This window comes from Epinephelus lanceolatus, chromosome 7, assembly GCF_041903045.1.
Source record: "Epinephelus lanceolatus isolate andai-2023 chromosome 7, ASM4190304v1, whole genome shotgun sequence".
Taxonomy (NCBI): domain Eukaryota; kingdom Metazoa; phylum Chordata; class Actinopteri; order Perciformes; family Serranidae; genus Epinephelus; species Epinephelus lanceolatus.
The window spans coordinates 25,307,514-25,325,214 of record NC_135740.1 but is presented as its reverse complement, the minus strand read 5'-3'; the positions used below and the strand labels follow the sequence as shown (position 1 = coordinate 25,325,214).

Sequence of the window (17,701 nt, the reverse complement as noted above, 5' to 3'; positions counted from 1 at the left end):
CCGGTTACTGTAGTCTGTGAGTCAGATCCACCCCTCGCTCCTCCGCAGTGACAGCCTGTCATCCAAATATGGTCACTTCTGGCTCCACAAAAACCAAGATGGTGACATCCGAAACCCCGAACTCGAGGCTTCACTGCACCACGTCATGGTAGCTACATCCAGTGGGAGTTATTGATGAAGCAGCACAAATTATTTACATATCTAAAGTTCTGGCAGTGCCTTATCAACAGTGTTCCACCTCTTTGTTTTGAGATAGAAGTCTGATATTGTTCTTCCAAAACATCCACTGCAACTGCAGTGATAAAATACTGAAATTATTGCACGGTACCCCATTTGTACGGAAGCCTAATGCATTCATTTGAGGGAAAAGTTCTGCTCTGTTTGTCTGAATTAACAGGATTATCTCAGAATTCACCCCTCTCTAAGCCCCTTTGGTATGGTCTGTCAACACCCACACTATCCAACTGCACCCCCTTAAGATATATCTTACTATCTTACTATATGCTGACAAAAACTCTGTCTGTCTGTGGGTGTGTCTGTTCCACGTTTTTCTCCTCAGGGTCATGGGAGGATGCGAATGAAGCAATATTACATCAATTGGCCAAAGAGGGGCACTATAGCAACCGATTGAAATTGCAAACTTTAGAGACATAAAACTTTGCACAGAGATGTCTCTCCTCATGAGGAACAAATTTGCCTCAAGAACCCATAACTTCCAGTTATATAGATTTTCCGCCATTTTGTATTTTTTGAAAAACACTTACAATCGATCTCTTCCTAGGAAGTTTGACCGATCTGCATGAAACTTGGGGAACATAATCTAGGGACCAATATCTAAAGTTCCCTCTTGGCAGACGTTGGAAAACTTCCTAAAACTGAGCTTCTATAAGGCAATGACTTTAACTATCTGCCTTTCAACGTGCTACTTCAACTACTAATGTACAGTTTTAGCCCACTAACTATCCCACTATTGGCAATGGTACTACTGTACTTTCAATAAAGCAATCGTACTATCAAATTCACAAAAACTCTCTGAATACATTGCTGTTCTTAATGGGTTCAGTTGACTATTTAATCTGCAGTTTCCTATGACCTGTATCCCAAACACACACCATGTGAAACTGTACATGGGCAACTGTGCACTCAATGGGTATGGACTAGTTATCATATACTTGGTAATAGCGTAAAAGTGATTTTTAGCAGAAAGATGTGTTTGAAGGATATATTGAGGAAGTCAGGCTCACTCAGCAGTGAAAACAGGTTATAAAGATAAAGATAGTTAGAAGCTAAAGCCGAACTTACAGATCACAGTGTAAAAGGGAACCACCACATCACGTGGCGATTAAGACAGAGGACAGAGAAATTATTTTACCAGCTATGTGCCATCAAAGACCGTGTTTGCAGATGAATAGTATTTGGCTTTCCCTGACTCTGCTCTTGTTTTTCTGAAAGATAATAATCTTGTTAATGTCCGGAGTGAATGCATCACACTTCTGTATGTTTTGTATCTGTAGGAACACACACACACACACACACACACAGCAACACACAACACTAGACAACAAAATGAAACCATGATTGTGAAGTTAATTCATTGCTATGTTAGCATCATTATTATTGTAAGCATATTAGTATGCTGTTAGAATTTAGCTCAAAGCTACCTAAATACAGCCTCAGATAATCGCTGGCATGTTTGTAGACTCGTTCAGTCTTCTTCGTTTAACAGCGAGGTCTTGTTGCTGCACAAATAGCAGAATTTACTGCTTGACTGGGAGACAACAAGGATTTTTAACATAGTTGCTTTTGTAGCCAGTCACAGTAACCCAACCTAACCTTTATGACACTGGTTTATAAAATTTCCATCAGTTGGTTTTTGAACAACAGTGACACACCCAGTATGTTGTCTCAGTGCAGTGCACCAGGTTTAACTTTATCTCATTTGTATTCAATTAAATTTGAGGAAATAAAAAGTTCTGAAAGAAGTGCTTTGAAGGACAATCATGTAGGTGGGTCTGATGATTTATCTGCTGTAAGCGATGACTGGAAGGGGTGAAGGAGCTTTCGTCACGAAGAAGAGGAAAATAAAGGAGAGAAAAGAGGAAGAACGAAAGTGAGGTGTGAAAGTGATGAATAATTTGTGAGCTGGAAGACAAAAAAGATTGGAGGGCCAGGCAACCAAACTTCTCTGAACTTTCTAATTTGTGCATGTGTGTGTATGTGTTAGTGTGTAGGCTATTTGCACATGAAAGTATATGTGCAACACATGCATGAGTGTATCTATGCATCACCATCATTATCACGGTGAGAGTTAATCTGTTGAGGGGGTGTGCTCATTCCGGGACACATCGACACATTTTCATCCTGGCGTGTGTCCCATTCAGCCCCATTCCTGAATCATACCTCATTGTTACCCCCCCATATCCACACATACACACATACACACGCACGCACACCACACCTCGACTTCTTATTCATCCATCTCTCTGTATAATATGGCCCAATATAGCTGCGTGATTGGGGCGAGGAGTGAACACAGTTGAGACTGTTGACCTTCTCCAAACACACTCACACTGTCACAAAGGATTTCTTACACTTCACACACTTACGTGAGCACACACGCACACACAGACACACTACTAATACTTCCTCTCTTTTCTAAGACGTATGACGTGAATCTCTTAAAAAACAAAGTCTCAGCTGTTGACTAAATTGGACTTCAAAGTTATCAGATTTCAAAATAAGGACTGCTCTGACGTATCTGATCACATTCATGCTTATGAGTCTCTTATTGTAGCATGCTGTGCTGCTGTGTGAAAGTGTAAAGCATTGCGTGTGTAAAAGCTCTACTCAGCAGGCTATCAATTCAAGATTTCATGAATGAACTGTTGCAATGCTACACTATCATCACTAAGTCAAGGTTTCTACTAACTAATATTATCTGTATACAGTGGTGGAAGAGGTATTTAGATCTTATGTAAAAGTAGCAATATTAAAATGTAGAAATACTCTGTTACAAGTAAAAATACAAAAGTATCAGCATCAAAATTTCCTCAAAGAGCCAAGAGTAAATGCTTTCATTATGCAGAATGGCTCATTTCAGAATCGTGTATTACTGGATCGATTTATGTTGATGTGTTCACCACCTTAATGTTGCAGCTGCTAAAGGTGGAGCTCATGTTTTTGTTGTGGAGTAGAAGTATAAAGTAGCACATGATCATGTGAATGTGTATGTCACTGTTGTACTTATATGCCACTTCTGTCTGTAAATACCGTGTTTGTGCTTATGTGCCAGCTCACTAACTTTTGCCCATTTTTTCTTTTCCCATGTGGCATCCTTGACGAACAAAGACGAAACCCCCACACACTTCTGTTGTATTGTTTGTTTATTTTTTTTAATAAAGCAAAACACTTTCCTAACACGTTTTCCCATTAAAAAATACAGAATCTAACAGCATCACAGTATCCTTCACACAGAAACTCACAGTCATGGTTCAGGGTGATTGGTAGGGGCGTACTAACATTCGGGGTTGACAAGAACCACCATGAATTACGCAGATCACAGTCAGGTTGGCATTGTGTTGAACAGATTTCTGAGTAAATACCCATCGTGTTGTCCAAAAACACACAGTGGAGTCAGAGAGGTTCTCTTATAAAGTACAGCTTTAATATGGGAGAGATGATTCTATGTATGCCAGGTCTGCATGGTCTGTTTGTACCATACAATACAGATATCATTTGAATGCAATGAAACTCTTTGATCTGTCAAACATCTTCAGAGTATCGTACCAAACACATGCTCACATGCATTTCTGAAACAATACAGTTTTTAACAGTTATGTGTCCTGCTTAATTCATCTGTGCATAAAGGACTTTTTCAGCTTTCAGTCTGATCTTTAAAGAAATACACACATCCTCATACACACACACACACAGTCCCCCGATAGAGACCAATTGCAGGTCAGAGTGTAATGTAACAGGAGCCTGCAGGACAGAGATCGGAGGCTTCAAACTACACAAAGGGCTGTGTAGGAATCAGCCCTGGAGTTGTTTTCGCCCTGTTCTGTGTCAGTTTGGACTAACAGAGAGACAAAGGCCGTATTTCAAGGGAAAATCAGGCACATACACACAGTCATTTGAAAAAGAGACCTAAACAAACTGGTCATCTCAGGACTTTGGTTATTAGTCTACAACAGTCCAATCCCACTCACACAACAAAAAGTGAGTCACACACACACACACACAAATCTGAATCTGAATTTCAAAGTTTTTAGGCTGTCTGACAGAGGAAAAGACAAGACCGGAAAACACAAGGGGTGAAAAAGGCCTTTCATTTACGATCTACACATCTCTTCTATCACCACAAGCTGTCCTTTACGAAGCAGCCCTAAAATGTAATGCAAAAATCTAGCTAGCCTGAAAATACAGAGCAGTTGAGGACACGTGTATGTACAGTGATGATGAGTGGTATGTACAAGTGTGGGTGGTGGTGGTTTGCTGGCATCTCTGGGATCACACAAGAGTTTGGATCTGAAGGAGAGAGTTGAGCTGCTCTTGGCTGCAGTTCTGACGGTCCTCTCCTCCTTCCCTGCCTTCAGATGAACATCTTAAGCTCACTCTGCTCACGCTGTATTGATTTTCTTTCCACTTCCTCCTCTAAGTCTTTCTTTTCTCTTCTTAATTCCCTGACTGTCATGATCTGTGTTGATCCATATCTTTCTTCTGCCATCATTAATCAAAACTTCTATTCATGATGAAATAAATAAATTAGTGAAGGACAATGGTGGTGAGTGGATGGTGAGCACTAGTTGACATAGAAAATAGCTGTCAAAGAGTCACAACGCCTGCGTTGTTCACAGCTGAGATATCAAAAAACATCTGGAGACACCACCAGCTAACTGTGTGTTGTGTCTCTATCACTTCCTCATGTTGTTGTAGGTTTCTGCCTTTGTACCGTCACTATCAGAGTCAGTCTTCGTGATCTGATCCCTGCACAAAGCCTGTACTAAGAAGCAGCAGCTACTTCAACACTGAAATCCTGTCCTGCTCTACATCAACTCAGCTGATCTCTGCTCTTTAAAACAGCTCCCTGCTGCCTCGCCTGTCTCCTGTGTCAGTGTAGCACCTCCTGCAAGTCGAGGAGGTAACTGAAAGGAATCAAGATCAAGGTATTTGTTGGAGTTCAAGAGAGCAGGGGGAGAAATCAGAGGGGGGAAAAGGAGGTGGAGGAGAGAAGAGTTCAGCCAAAAAGGAAATGGAGGGAGAATGTGACTAGCGAGAGGGAGAGGAAGTGGAGGAGAGACAGGGTGTTGGGTAAGGAGGAGGACGAGGAGTAGGCTGGGTTGTCATAGCCTTGGGCGCAATCCAGATCGAAGCAGCGGATGGAGGAGTCTTCGTTGCCGTAGTTTGTCCAGTATTCTTCTGGGTCCACCTTGGGCAGCGCCTTCTCATCTTCTGACATTTCATACTTGGAGATGGTTTCAGTGGCGGGTTTGGGGAGGTACTGAGGCTTTACGGCGGAAAAGGGGAAGGCCTTCACTGTCTCTGTGCTCTTCTGGTATGAGGCTTTGGATGAGGATGCGGGCTTGTGCTTGGAGAACCACCAGCGGGTCTTGGTGCTGAAGGTGGTCGTGGTGCTTCCTGCCAGAGAGCCGGGGTCAGGCAGAGGGCAGAGGGCGAAGTCCAACTCACGGAGGAATCTGAGGTCCTGGCCACGGCGCTGGGATGGGGAAGTGCACATGAGCTCGGAGGAGGAGATGCGGGCCTTGCGGAACCACTCCCACAGGGGACGAGCCTCACAGCCGCAGGACCAGGGGTTGCCGTTGAGGCGGAGGAACTGAATGCCTTGGGTATCCCTCATGGCCTGGCCTGGCAGCTCGGCCAGGGAGTTGTTGAACAGGTAGAGGATGGTCAGGCGGCCCAGGTCACGGAAAGCCCGACGGTTGACCTGCCTAATGCGGTTGTCGTGGATCAGGAGGCGGTCCAGGTTGACCAGGCCTCTGAACACATTCTCAGAGAGGGCACGGATGCGGTTTCCATGGAGGAAGAGATGAGTGAGGTTGACCAGATCTGAGAACAGGTCATCCTGCAGAAAGTGGAGCTGATTCTCCTGGAGAGAAGTCAAAATACAACAAGATTTAGCGCTGTGGGAAAGCACATGGAAAAAGTAAAGCTGTTTTGTTGTTCTAGTTGGCGAAAGTTGGCAGTGATTACTGTCAACTGAGATAGAAGCCAAAAACAACTCCCTCACTTCCTCTGAAGTTACCATATATGTACACTTAGGGGACGTTGGGTTTGAATGTAGCTTTACAGTGGTCAGAAGTGACCTCTATCGACTGGAACCACAATGAGTGTGGGAGAGATTTATTTCTTGGCGGGGACTTATTGTCTGATTGGAACAGAACTTAATATGATGGATTTAAGAACACTCACAGCTGCGATCTCACTGTCAGCTTCCAATAAAGCTGATAGCAACAACTCTGATAAAAAATAAAAGCTAATGTTCATAGTGCACTGAAATGAATGACAACAGTATTTTTTATTTTTTACTCTGTGTGCTTCAAAGCTATTTGGTTGTACAGTGTTGGGTTTTAAGGCCTGTGTAAAGCAAGGTAATTAACAGTAGGGGTCGCCAAAGCTTCTTAAGGGATTGTGGGCTCCTCTTGATTTTAAGGGGAGTGAGAAAACTTGAATATGTGAACCACTGGCTTAGAGTTTAGTTAAGCATTTTTTTATTGTCCTGTAAACATGATTTATTCCCTGTGCTTATTTTTTAGTAAAAGAGTATATTCATCTAACTGCAGGTGGAAATTCTAAGGTAAATTAATGGTGTTTTCCCTCTGTATTGTATTACGGCTGTAGCCATCTTGTTTTTTTGGAGCCAGAAGTGACCATATTTTGGCGACAGGCTGGCACTGTGGTGGAGCAAGGAGTGGATATGACTGAGAAGCTGGCAGGGACACTATCAACAAACAGCCTGTTGTTTAAAGTGGCCCGTGCTTAATTATGCCTAATGTTGAGCCTCAATAAAATATTAACAGGTGAGTTATATATAAATTCACCTGTACAGTTGTCAAGAAGGGGGAAATTAGATATAGAGACCAAAACTGTTCTTTGTAGTAGGCTGTTAACATGTTTATTTCTGCTGTGAAATTGGACATTTTAACATGGGGGTCTGTGTTTTGGAGCCAGCCTCTAACAACTGTTCAAAAATTTGCAGTTTTTGGCACGTCTGTGTTGAATTCATGTTGGGTTGCTGCTTGATTTAATCATGTATGTATGACATGATATTCTTTTATTCTATCCTTGTTCCTAGATTTATGTTTTATCATTTTGTTTCACATAATTTGCAGCTAAAACCAACTCAATATCAGTAAGGTGCAATATTTGTTATTTATTAGAAACTTATTCACAAAACAATCTCAGAATTTAGCTTAAGATCATTTTTGATCCCAAGAGTAAGCTACACAACTGAGGATTGTCATTCATTATGAGTACAGATACTGACACATTTTACTAGGATGATGCTTGTACTCGTGAAAAGTATATTACTGGATACTTGTTTCATATGACCCTAATTTATACTGTATGTTGTGTATGTGAATACAGGGTCGGACAGCTGCTCACAGTGCTATCACTGATCATCCTGTGTCATTAATCCTGTGCAGTTAATCTGAGAACAGTCTGTTGTGCTCAATTAATAATATGATGATAACAGATATTTCAATTTTGTTTTTCTGCTGTTGAATTGAATAGTGCTAATTGGACCTGCAGAGATGTGTTACTTTGGCTCTAGATCTTATCAGTGTTTAAATATTTACTTGCATATCATTCTCAGTTTGCATTTTTGTGACTACAGTATGTGCAACTCACTGAACCTCCTTAAAACAATCCTCTATCATGCACAGTATGAAAGCGTCTTTATGTGTGTGGGTGTGCAGCCTGCATGTTGGCAACGGATGCGTCCATAAATCAACTCCACAACACAAGTGTGTATTCCTGCACGCATCATGTGTACATACTCATGCATGACTATCAAATATGTATCTTAACATGTGTGTGCTCATTTTACCTGCAGGTAGAGGAACTGCAGGCTGTACAGCTTGTGGAAGAGGTCATGGGGGAGAGCGGCCAGCTTGCAGCGATGCATGTGCAGGCTCTGCAGCTTCTCCAATCCCCTGAAGGCTCCACCTTCCAGACGTTGCAGTGGGTTATCTCCCAGATCCAGCTCCTCCAGCACCCTGAGGTTACTGAAGGCCCCAGCTTCGATCCATGTGATGTTGTTGGCATACAGCCAAAGGACCTGCACAGAAAGAAGAAAAATATTGTGATGAGAAAGGGAAAATAAAAGACTATTAAGAATGTCTGCAAATATTGCAGTGAAATTCAACAGATGCACACACACACTGCCATTTTTACCTGTGTCTCAAAGCCAAAAGAATCTGCACGCAGCTCTGTGATGCGGTTGTTCTGCAGGAAAACACGTTGTGAGTCATATGGCACACCGGCCGGCACTATGGTAATGTTCTGCGACTGGCAGCTGACCGTCATGGGCGTGGGGTAACACACACACAGCTTGGGGCATGCTGACACCCCGCCTGGCTTCACCACCACCAGCCACAGAATCAGCCACAGAGTCAGTCCACCTGGAGAGAGAGAGACAGATGGGGTTAATTCTCATGAGAAGAAAGGAACATAATTGAAGGTCAGGTTAGGAGCAAAGCCTGCAAAGGACCATTGTTGCAGTGGTTAGTCCTGGATAGAGAGACAGACAAAGAAAGAGAGGTCGATTTCAGCTTTTGGCACCTGTCTTTCTTTGCTGTCTGTCTATCAAACCTGTCGCTGTTGTCAGTGATTCTTTTTAGCACTGCTGTGCTCTCAGCCATGACTTGTTGACTGGGTCCCAGAACTTTGAGGTTCATAAATAATTAACCAGATTACATTACAGAAATCATTCAGCCATTCATATCCACCCTATCACTTTACATAGGTCTCCATGGCTGTTGTGACACCAGTTACATAACTCTAGTTTTCAGCTGTTTAGAATATGAAATCACCAAAAGCCTACTATAAAGACCTTTAAGGGACAGAAAACGCGAATCACACGTGCCTACCGCATTAAATTAACCTGGTTTCCCACTTCTCAGGCTTCCAAAAGGTTGTTTCCGTTGAAAGGTTTGCCACGCAGAGGGCACGCGTAAAACCGGCAACCAGACCCGGATCAGTTTCGGTTCTTGTCAATAATGCAACAGCTTCTTGGCACAGCTCGGATAACGGTGCACAAAAGTGTCCACCGCGGGAAAAGTACATGCATGAAATAATGATGAAGTTCCCATTCATCTGTTGTGCGCAAGAATTTCCAGAGGATCACCTCTTGACCTCTTAACAAGTTGGACTATTAGCTGCGCTGGAAGCTGAGGGGGAACTGGAGAAGGGTCTTTTAAGTGGAATAAGACACCTTTTTAGAGTATTCCTACGTGTTATTTACTCTAAAGTCGACATGAGGTGAGGAATAAAGTTCAGAATCATGTGCGCATTAACCATATCTGCATCTCTCCATGCGTAAAGGAGATATGGAGAGACTGAATGATATATAAACTAACTTTGATCATGAGTTGTGAAGATGACGATATCAAATAAACTCACACTTAAATTAGATTTCCTGTGGAGATTTTACTGCCAAAGCTCATGCGTTAAAATGCCGCCAAAGTGCGCACTAGGTTTCCTTCACATGCTACATTCCTCTAAATTTCTATCATACATCATTGACAAAGAGCATTCAAACTTAAATGGGTGTTCAACATTGTGCAAATTACGATTTAAAATAGACCTACATGCAAAATGATTGTTCGTAAAATTCAGTTGTTTCCTGGCACATGAGGCTGCTGATACCCAGGATAACATGGAAACATCACTGTCATCTTATTACTCCTCAAATCACTTACATCTTAAGACATGGACACTGCTGAGTGACTAACTGCAAAAACTCAACCAGACTAAATCACAGAAATGCATTTGCAAAGTCAGAAACCTCAGAGCGCAATCAAAGTGCTGGTGCACAATGGAAATCAACTCACCCTTAAAGTTGCGGGCGCTGGAGCGCTTCACGATGCGACGAGTTTCCATCTCGAACCAAAGCCGAAAGCGAGTTAGCCTGCGCGGCGAGGAGGTGCCTGCTTGCTGCTATCTCTGCTGAGCTTCAGCTCTGGTGAACGAGTTGCTGCGGTTTCAAGCAGTGACATGCTGGAGTCCCGGGAAGCTCTTTATACGCGCGGCCGGGTCGTCGCCCACAGTCGTAGGCAGCGGAGGATCCTCTCTACGTCAGCCCGGGAGGAGGGGTGAGAGTCACCGGAGGAAGCGACAAGAAAGGCACTGATAGGACTGGTTATTGTCACTGTCTTCACTGTGAGTAAGATTGTTTGCCTACCTGATTATTATGCATTATGATGAGGTAATTAAAGGCACCATATTCAACAATACATTACAAAGGAAATGTCAGAACATGAGAAAAGAAGCCCACATTTTCATATCCTTTAAAAAATGAACCCTGAATTTACTTTTAGCCATTTGAGGAGAAAGCAAACTGCTTATGAAGAGGTGGGATGGAGGTTTTCGGTGACAACAAGCGAAGAATTTCTGGGATGATATGAATATTTTTTACTGCATAACTAACTGGTTAATTAGAGTGTTTGAGTGGTTCCACCGGCCCATGCGCTCACAAGGGGGTTGGAGGAGGACAGGAGGTGTTAAAACTCATTTGGCATTAAAGCCAAAAAATCATCTGCCTCATTTAGTGTAGGCCAGTTTGGAAAGAAGCCGAGAGACGCCTACAATTCAGAACAACAGATGAACATGAAAGGGAAACCCAGCGGTGGATCGAAATGATCCAACACAGCATATGGACGGTTACATTTGTGTGAGGAGGAGAGGTGACAAACGGTACCACTGACTGATACATCTCAGTGGGACAACACATACTGTACATCTAGCTGTCTCATAAACCAATACTGTTTATCACTGCTTATCAATGCATTTAGTTAAGAGATGAAAGCCAAGATGATATTACTGTAAATGCTGTAATGGGCAGACGTAACATGGGGTGATGGGATGGCAGCACAGTCACTCGAGGACATTTTGGCATTACCTTTCTGCAAACCAGGGACACACAGATGTAGATTAAGGAGGAGGGGCTAAGGATATATAGTCAATAAAACCATGGAAGTAGGATAGGACTTTTATTCTGACAACATTAAAAGGCATTTCACAATAAATTGATACAGAAAAGCACAAATTGGTGCAATAAAATTACAGGAAATTAAGTGTTTGATGCAGCAGACCACTGTTCAAGACCAACAAACAACAAAACCAGCTGTGTTTTAGTGGCCTGCCACTGTTTTTCCAGCAGCTTTGCAGCCACCAAACTTGGGTGGCCCAATTTAGTGACCAATTTCTGTGTTTTCTGCCAGAATTGTGCCACAAAAAGAGATGTTTTATTCTTTCACAAAGACATTGCTGCATTTCCAGTGGTGATCATGCCACCAAAAGCAGGTAAAGCCAAAACATGATGTTTTCCTAACCCCAACCAAGGGATTTTTGTGCCTTAAACTAACTACACATAAACCACAGCACTGTTGAGATGTAAAGAAACAGAAAGTTTTAATGTATCTGATACATAATAGCATACAAATTTTAATGTATCTGACAAATATTTTGGTGATTGGGCTGAACATGGATGGAGAAAGTGATACCGTCAACTTGGTTTAGAAAGGCACCATGCAGCATGTAGATGGAAGGTGGGACTGGACGCGGAGGTCTTCTGCTTGTGGAACAAACCACATGAAGGCGGGAGTGGGCTGGGGTTTACTCACAACCAAATCCTCCCCTCGTGACACAGGTCAAGGCCAGGTCCACCATGATGCACATCATCTGTTCCCAATTGGACACACGCTCACCAAAACCTGCTCCATGAAAGGTCAGATGCAATTCCAAGCTGTGAGCTGCACAGGGCATCTGGAGTCATATTGATTCTTGGCTGTGGTGCAGCAATTAGGGGAGACAACTCACCAGTCAGGCATAGTAGCCTCTACGGGGGTCTGTGGGACAGAGAAGGCCGGGCGTGTGTGTGTGGGTGCATGAAATGTATTCACACTGTTCTTGGCCCCAGGGCAACTGGGGGAGGCAGCCAGCTCACCAACCAAACTCCACGTTCAGGGAGGTTGTGGGAGTGTGTGTGTGTGTGTGTGTGTGTGTGTGTGTGTGCCTGCATGTGCCTGCGTGTGTGTGTGGGAGATTTTTGGTGCCCCTTTCATAACATTTATCAAGTATCCAGACTGTCACAGTGGACACGTGAGCGTACCTGTGTGTGTGTGTTTCTGATTTGAGACTTGCACACGTTATGTAAACCTTATACTGTGTGTTTGTGTAAGGTTTTAGCCAAGTGCGTAAGCAGAAAAAAAATGTATGTAACCACACACACACACACACACACACACACACACACAAACACACACACACACACACACAGACACATACACAAACACTCCCAGATCCCCTCTCTTACATCTTCTCACTAGCCTGCTGTGTCAAAGTGAATCATGGGGACACTGGCATTTGAACTGGTGTAAACACAGCATGTTCAAAAGATCTGTCCTGATCCTAAAAAAATGTGTCGCTGACTCCGTCTATAGCCCCCACTCACTCTTTCTCTCTCTCTCTCTCTCTCTCTCTCTCTCTCTCTCTGTCACACACACACACACTCTCTGTCACACACACACACACACACACACACACACACACACACTCTCACACAGCGCTGAAGACCTTGTGTGTGGATAGTACTGTATATGTGTTTCTGCTCACTGGGTACATCACGGTCAAGACGGGTTTTGGTGTTGTCTTGCCTCCTCAGAGAACCAGAATCATGAATCCCCCGTTAAGACATAGTCACGTGATACTGGACGCTTCTATTTCACCTGACATGTGACTGCATAGTAAAACAGTCTACGGTATCCTGAGACTTGGCAATTCATATTTGTCCTCTTTGGGGGACAGAACTAGTCATCCTTTATTTTGAGCACCATACATGAGTCTTCATGTACTTTACAAAGGACATCCTGGACTTTGTAGTGATGTAGCACACATGAGAGTGTGACCACCAGGACACGTCTTATTTTTTTTTTCAAAATGGGTGGAATTGCAAAAACATGTTTTATGACAGCAAAAAAGACAAGTTATCAAATTCACATAAAAATGTTTCTGTGCTTGTTTTTTATTTGTAAGAGTCTTAACTATATCATATTAAGATTTTAGCAGAGAATGTTAAATGCACTTGGTATATGCAAAAGGCCCCACCATCTCCACCGCCACCAAGACACACACTTTGTAATGGTTTTGCCTCTTTTTTGCTTATTTTTCAAGCAGCAACCTCCAGGGCTGAACAATAAAGCCATCACAAATGGCCACTTGGGGCTGACTCCAACAGCGTGTCAATCCCCATAGACCCTAATGTTAAAGTATCCAACTTTACAGCAGAATTAAACATGTTTACAGCCAGGTACAAAAAAAAACGTTTTAGTCTCTACAGCTAATTTCAACATTCATGACAACTGTGTGGGGGCTAGCTTTATTATAACTCACCTTTTTACATTTTATTAAGGCTTACTGTGCGTTCACACCAAACGCGATGGACGCGATGTCATCGCCCATAACGCGAGTAATGCGTCGCTTGATCACAAATGTCACCTTTTTGATCATCACTTCATCGCTTCAATCGCGATGACGCAACCCTCCTCCGGCAATTTCTTCACCTCCCGCTATTTTCTCGTCAACCATGGCTGAGTTAACTACCGTAGCTGCTCTTTATCTGTTGTGGACATCTGATTTGGATTGGAGACCCAAACGCCACCGTGTCTGGGTTCACAATATCCTCCAGAAACGCACACAGCTGGGTGAATATCATCACCTCCTGCAAGAGCTGCGTCTGGATGACGGTCGTTTCCAGCGGTACTTCAGGCTGACGCTGGCCCAGTTTGAGGACCTGTTGGCCCGTATCAGTAGGATCTCCCGCCTGGACACCAACTACAGGCACTCCATCCCAGCTGCAGAGTGCCTGTCCATCTGTCTCTGGTTAGTTGCTTATAATTTCTTTATGAAAATGAACGCTGACTGGATGTCGCGGCACAGCGTCACACAATGTCGCTTGAAAAGTTCAAATTTTTCAACTTCAAGCGACACGTGATGAGGCGATAAACGCTTCATCGCGTCGCTCTTATCGCCTGAAACGCATCGCCCGAAGCGACATCGTGTGTCATCGTGTCATTTACATTGATTTTGAATGGAAACTTGTGGCATCCATCGCGTTTGGTGTGAATGCACAGTTAGAGTTATGCATAATTAAGAGATAGATGCTTTGAGTGACAGGCTGTCTGTGAGGTGTCATGACAGTCTATGGGTCAGATCCATCTCTCGCTCCTCAACAGCTCCAATCTCTCATCGAAATCTGGTCACTTCTGGCTCCACAAAACTAAGATGGCGATGGCCAAAATGCCAAAATCAGTGGCTTCAACACAGGAGTCTACAAACCACTGCGTAATGTCACGGTAGTCACGTTCATTATTTTTTCCACTGTCTATGGTGTCTTTGTAGTGGTTATGCATCTTTTTGTGGTTTTGTGTTTCTGTGGTAATTTTGTGCCTTTATGTGGTTGTTTTGCATCTCTTTGTCATCTTTTTGTGTCTCTTTATGGTAATTTTGAATGTCTTCCTGGTCGGCTCACATTAATTTGAGTGACATTTTGCAGGTGAAGGCCAGGGGAGCCCCCTGACCCTTTGGGTTTTGGCCTGTACCTAGTAGGCCCATTCAGTAATCCATCCATGGTCAAGATACAGGGAAAACCCCAGAGCCTGGCAGCAGAGCAGATGGTGAAAGCTCAGAGGAGGACAAATCAGCTGAAAAAAGCCAGAAGAAGCCATCAAGACATCCAGCACCATTTTGGATCAGAATTGACACATAAATTAGGATTCTGAAGTTTTAGCCATTTAACATAGAGCTACGGAAGGGTAAACAGATTATTTTTCTTGTACACACACATGAGCACACACTCTATGTATAACCAATGAAAAGCATGCACAATATCTTTAATGTTACAGTTCTTAAAAGTCAGTTTTATAGTGTAAATGTACTAATTGAATGTATGTTTTGTGGAACAGATTGACCTGATGTCCATGAAAAGAAATATGTTGTAAAACATTAATTAATAGCAATTTTAAGAAAAATTCTTATTGTTCTGTTTCTTACAACCCAAAAATTTTAAATAGCTATGTAACATAATAATGATAAAAATTTGAACTTTTTGTCTTCCGGCTCCCAGGAGGTTCGATCTCAACATCAGCTACTAGTTAAATATCAAAGTTCTCCACATTCTTTGAAATCCAAGCTATGAAACACAATGTGAGGCTGATACGTGAAGTATGAATCAGACAAAATGTGGGTGTCATTGGGGACAGCAAAGGTCTGACAAGACTTTGTTAATGAGCTTATGAATCATTTGATATTTAGTTGGAGTGTCAGAAGAGAAGCCTCTGTGTGTAAAGTTCATATTTGCAAACAATTCAAATACACGCCTGTTGAGATTTTTAAAGGCCTTAAAATTGTAATTAAATGTGATGTGGGTGTTAGAATTCTAGTTTCTTGGATGTGAGAAATTAATTCAAACATTAATTTTCAGTAAAGTAGAGCAGCGTTGACTTCTGTTCTTCATCCTGAGACAGTTAGTCTTAAATCATATACCTGAAATCCTATTTCACTTAAGTTTTACAAACATGATAAGGTAAAGGTAAAAAAGTGAGATAAAAATACACTATAGGGACAAAAGTATGTGGACACCAAGACATCACATCCATAAGAGACTCACCTCAAAAAACTGCAGTTTTTGTCACTTCCATGTTAGCTTCATTTTTCAGCCATAGAGGTTGCCGCTTGAAGTTTGCCCCCTGTCATGATTCATCACCTTAATGTGGTAAAGGGGTTTGTGTGGTGCTGTGACCCTGGGAGCTGTATTATTGGGCACACTTGATTCTGGAACCAAAGTCCTATAAAGGAGCTAAACTCTCACCTTTTCCAGAGTTGCCCTTGAGAGGCACTGGGCAGGTGTGGGGATACTCATGAGCTCCCGGCTGAGCCCGGCTGTGTTGGAATTTTCCCCAGGGAATGAGAGGGTTGCCTCTAAGTGATTGCCAGTCACTGAGAGCAAGTCTCAGCAATTGTTTGTACCTATATACTGAACAGAAGCTTGGAGCACCCGGCCTTCTTGGAGTCTCTGGATGGTGTCTTGGAAGACAAACCATCTGGAGTCTCTATATTTCTGCTGGGCAACTCCAACACTCATGTGTGCAAAGAGAAACTTGGAGGGGGGCAACTGGGAGGAATGGCCTCATCTGAACCCAAGTGCTACTTTGTTATTGGACATCTGTGTTGGTCATGAAGTGGCCATAACAAAGACAATGTCTGAGCATAGGGTGGTTCATGAAAGCACTTGGTACCACAGCATCCTAGGCCAAAGGTCAAAGGCTGTATGCTCTATGACATGCTTAGGTAAAGGGCTGCCGGACAGACCTGATAAACCCAAATGTGTAGTGAGGATGTACTGGGAACATCTGGCCGAGGCCCCTGACAACGAGGTCTCCAACTTCCACCTCCATGAGGACATGGAATCAGAGTTGGAGTTGGAGAGTATTAAGTGGTTGGATTAGGATTTCCTCCAAGTCTGAGGCCATGGTTCTCTGCCAGGAAACAGTGGATTGCACCCACTGAATTGGAAGTGAGTTGTTGCCCCAAGGGAAGGAGTTCAAGTATCTCAGGATCTGTTTTTAGTGACGGTAAAATGGGGCGTGAGATTGGTAAGCAGTTTTGGTGTAGCGTCAGCAGTGATGTACTGTGCTGGACTGTTGTGGTGAAGAGAGTCTGAGCCAGAAGGCAAAGTTTTCAATTTACCAGTCAATCTACATTCTGCCCCTTACCTATACGGTTATAAGCCTCAGGCAGTGACCGAAAGAATGAGATCACAGATAGAGGCAACTGAAATAAGTTTTCTCTGTAGGGCTGGGCTCAGCCTTAGAGATACAATGAGGCATTTAGACATCCAGAGAGAGCTCGGAGTAGAGTTGCTGCACCCTCACATCAAAATGAGCCATCTAAGGTGGTTTGGGCATCTGATCAGGTTGCCTCCTGTACAGAGGTTTCCCAGGCCCTAGGGTAGATCCAGAACAGGCTGGAGTGATTATAAATCTCATCTGGCCTGGAAACACACTGGGATCCCCCAAGAGGAGCTGGGAAGCGTTGCTGAGGAGAGTGAGAGCTGGACATCCTTGCTTAGCCTGCTGCCGTCATGACCAGGCCTTGGATAAGATGGATGGATGGATGGATGGATGGATGGATGGATGGATGAACGGTGATAGGGTTAAGAGAAACTGAAAAGTCACCAAATTTATTCATCTTTAGCAGTTTAGTTGGCTTTTTTGAGTTGCAACACATAACTCAGAACATCAATAAGCTCCATGTACGTGTTGTTGCATTTCATTCATTCAGTGTCAGAGCCTAATTTGTTTTCCCACCAGCTCCCCACAGCAGATGGAAAACAGCACATTAAGGCTGATGAAGTGAGGCCATCACAGTTTTTCTCCTGTTGCTCCAGTCAAAGAGAACAGAC

The 17,701-nt window shown here is 43.2% G+C and overlaps 1 protein-coding gene across 1 annotated transcript; it reads right to left on the bottom strand.

Annotated features, from left to right (window-relative positions):
• Positions 1-3,365: 3,365 nt before the first annotated feature.
• On the bottom strand, positions 3,366-10,236 carry rtn4rl2b (reticulon 4 receptor-like 2b). Its single transcript, XM_033632638.2, has 4 exons — positions 10,074-10,236; positions 8,416-8,642; positions 8,069-8,299; positions 3,366-6,106 (listed from the first exon to the last, which is right to left on the bottom strand). Exons 1-4 carry the CDS (start codon positions 10,120-10,122, stop codon positions 5,237-5,239), a joined length of 1,377 nt encoding a protein of 458 aa, XP_033488529.1. The 5' UTR covers positions 10,123-10,236; the 3' UTR covers positions 3,366-5,236.
• Positions 10,237-17,701: the final 7,465 nt, after the last annotated feature.

Coding starts and splice junctions, on each gene's coding strand:
- rtn4rl2b (XM_033632638.2), bottom strand. CDS start 10,122: ATGGAAACTCGTCGCATCGTGAAGCGCTCCAGCGCCCGCAACTTTAAG. Junction 8,643..10,073: donor CAGCGCCCGCAACTTTAAGG/GTGAGTTGATTT, acceptor CTCTCTCTCCAG/GTGGACTGACTCTGTGGCTG. Junction 6,107..8,068: donor TGCAGTTCCTCTACCTGCAG/GTAAAATGAGCA, acceptor ACTTCTCTCCAG/GAGAATCAGCTCCACTTTCT.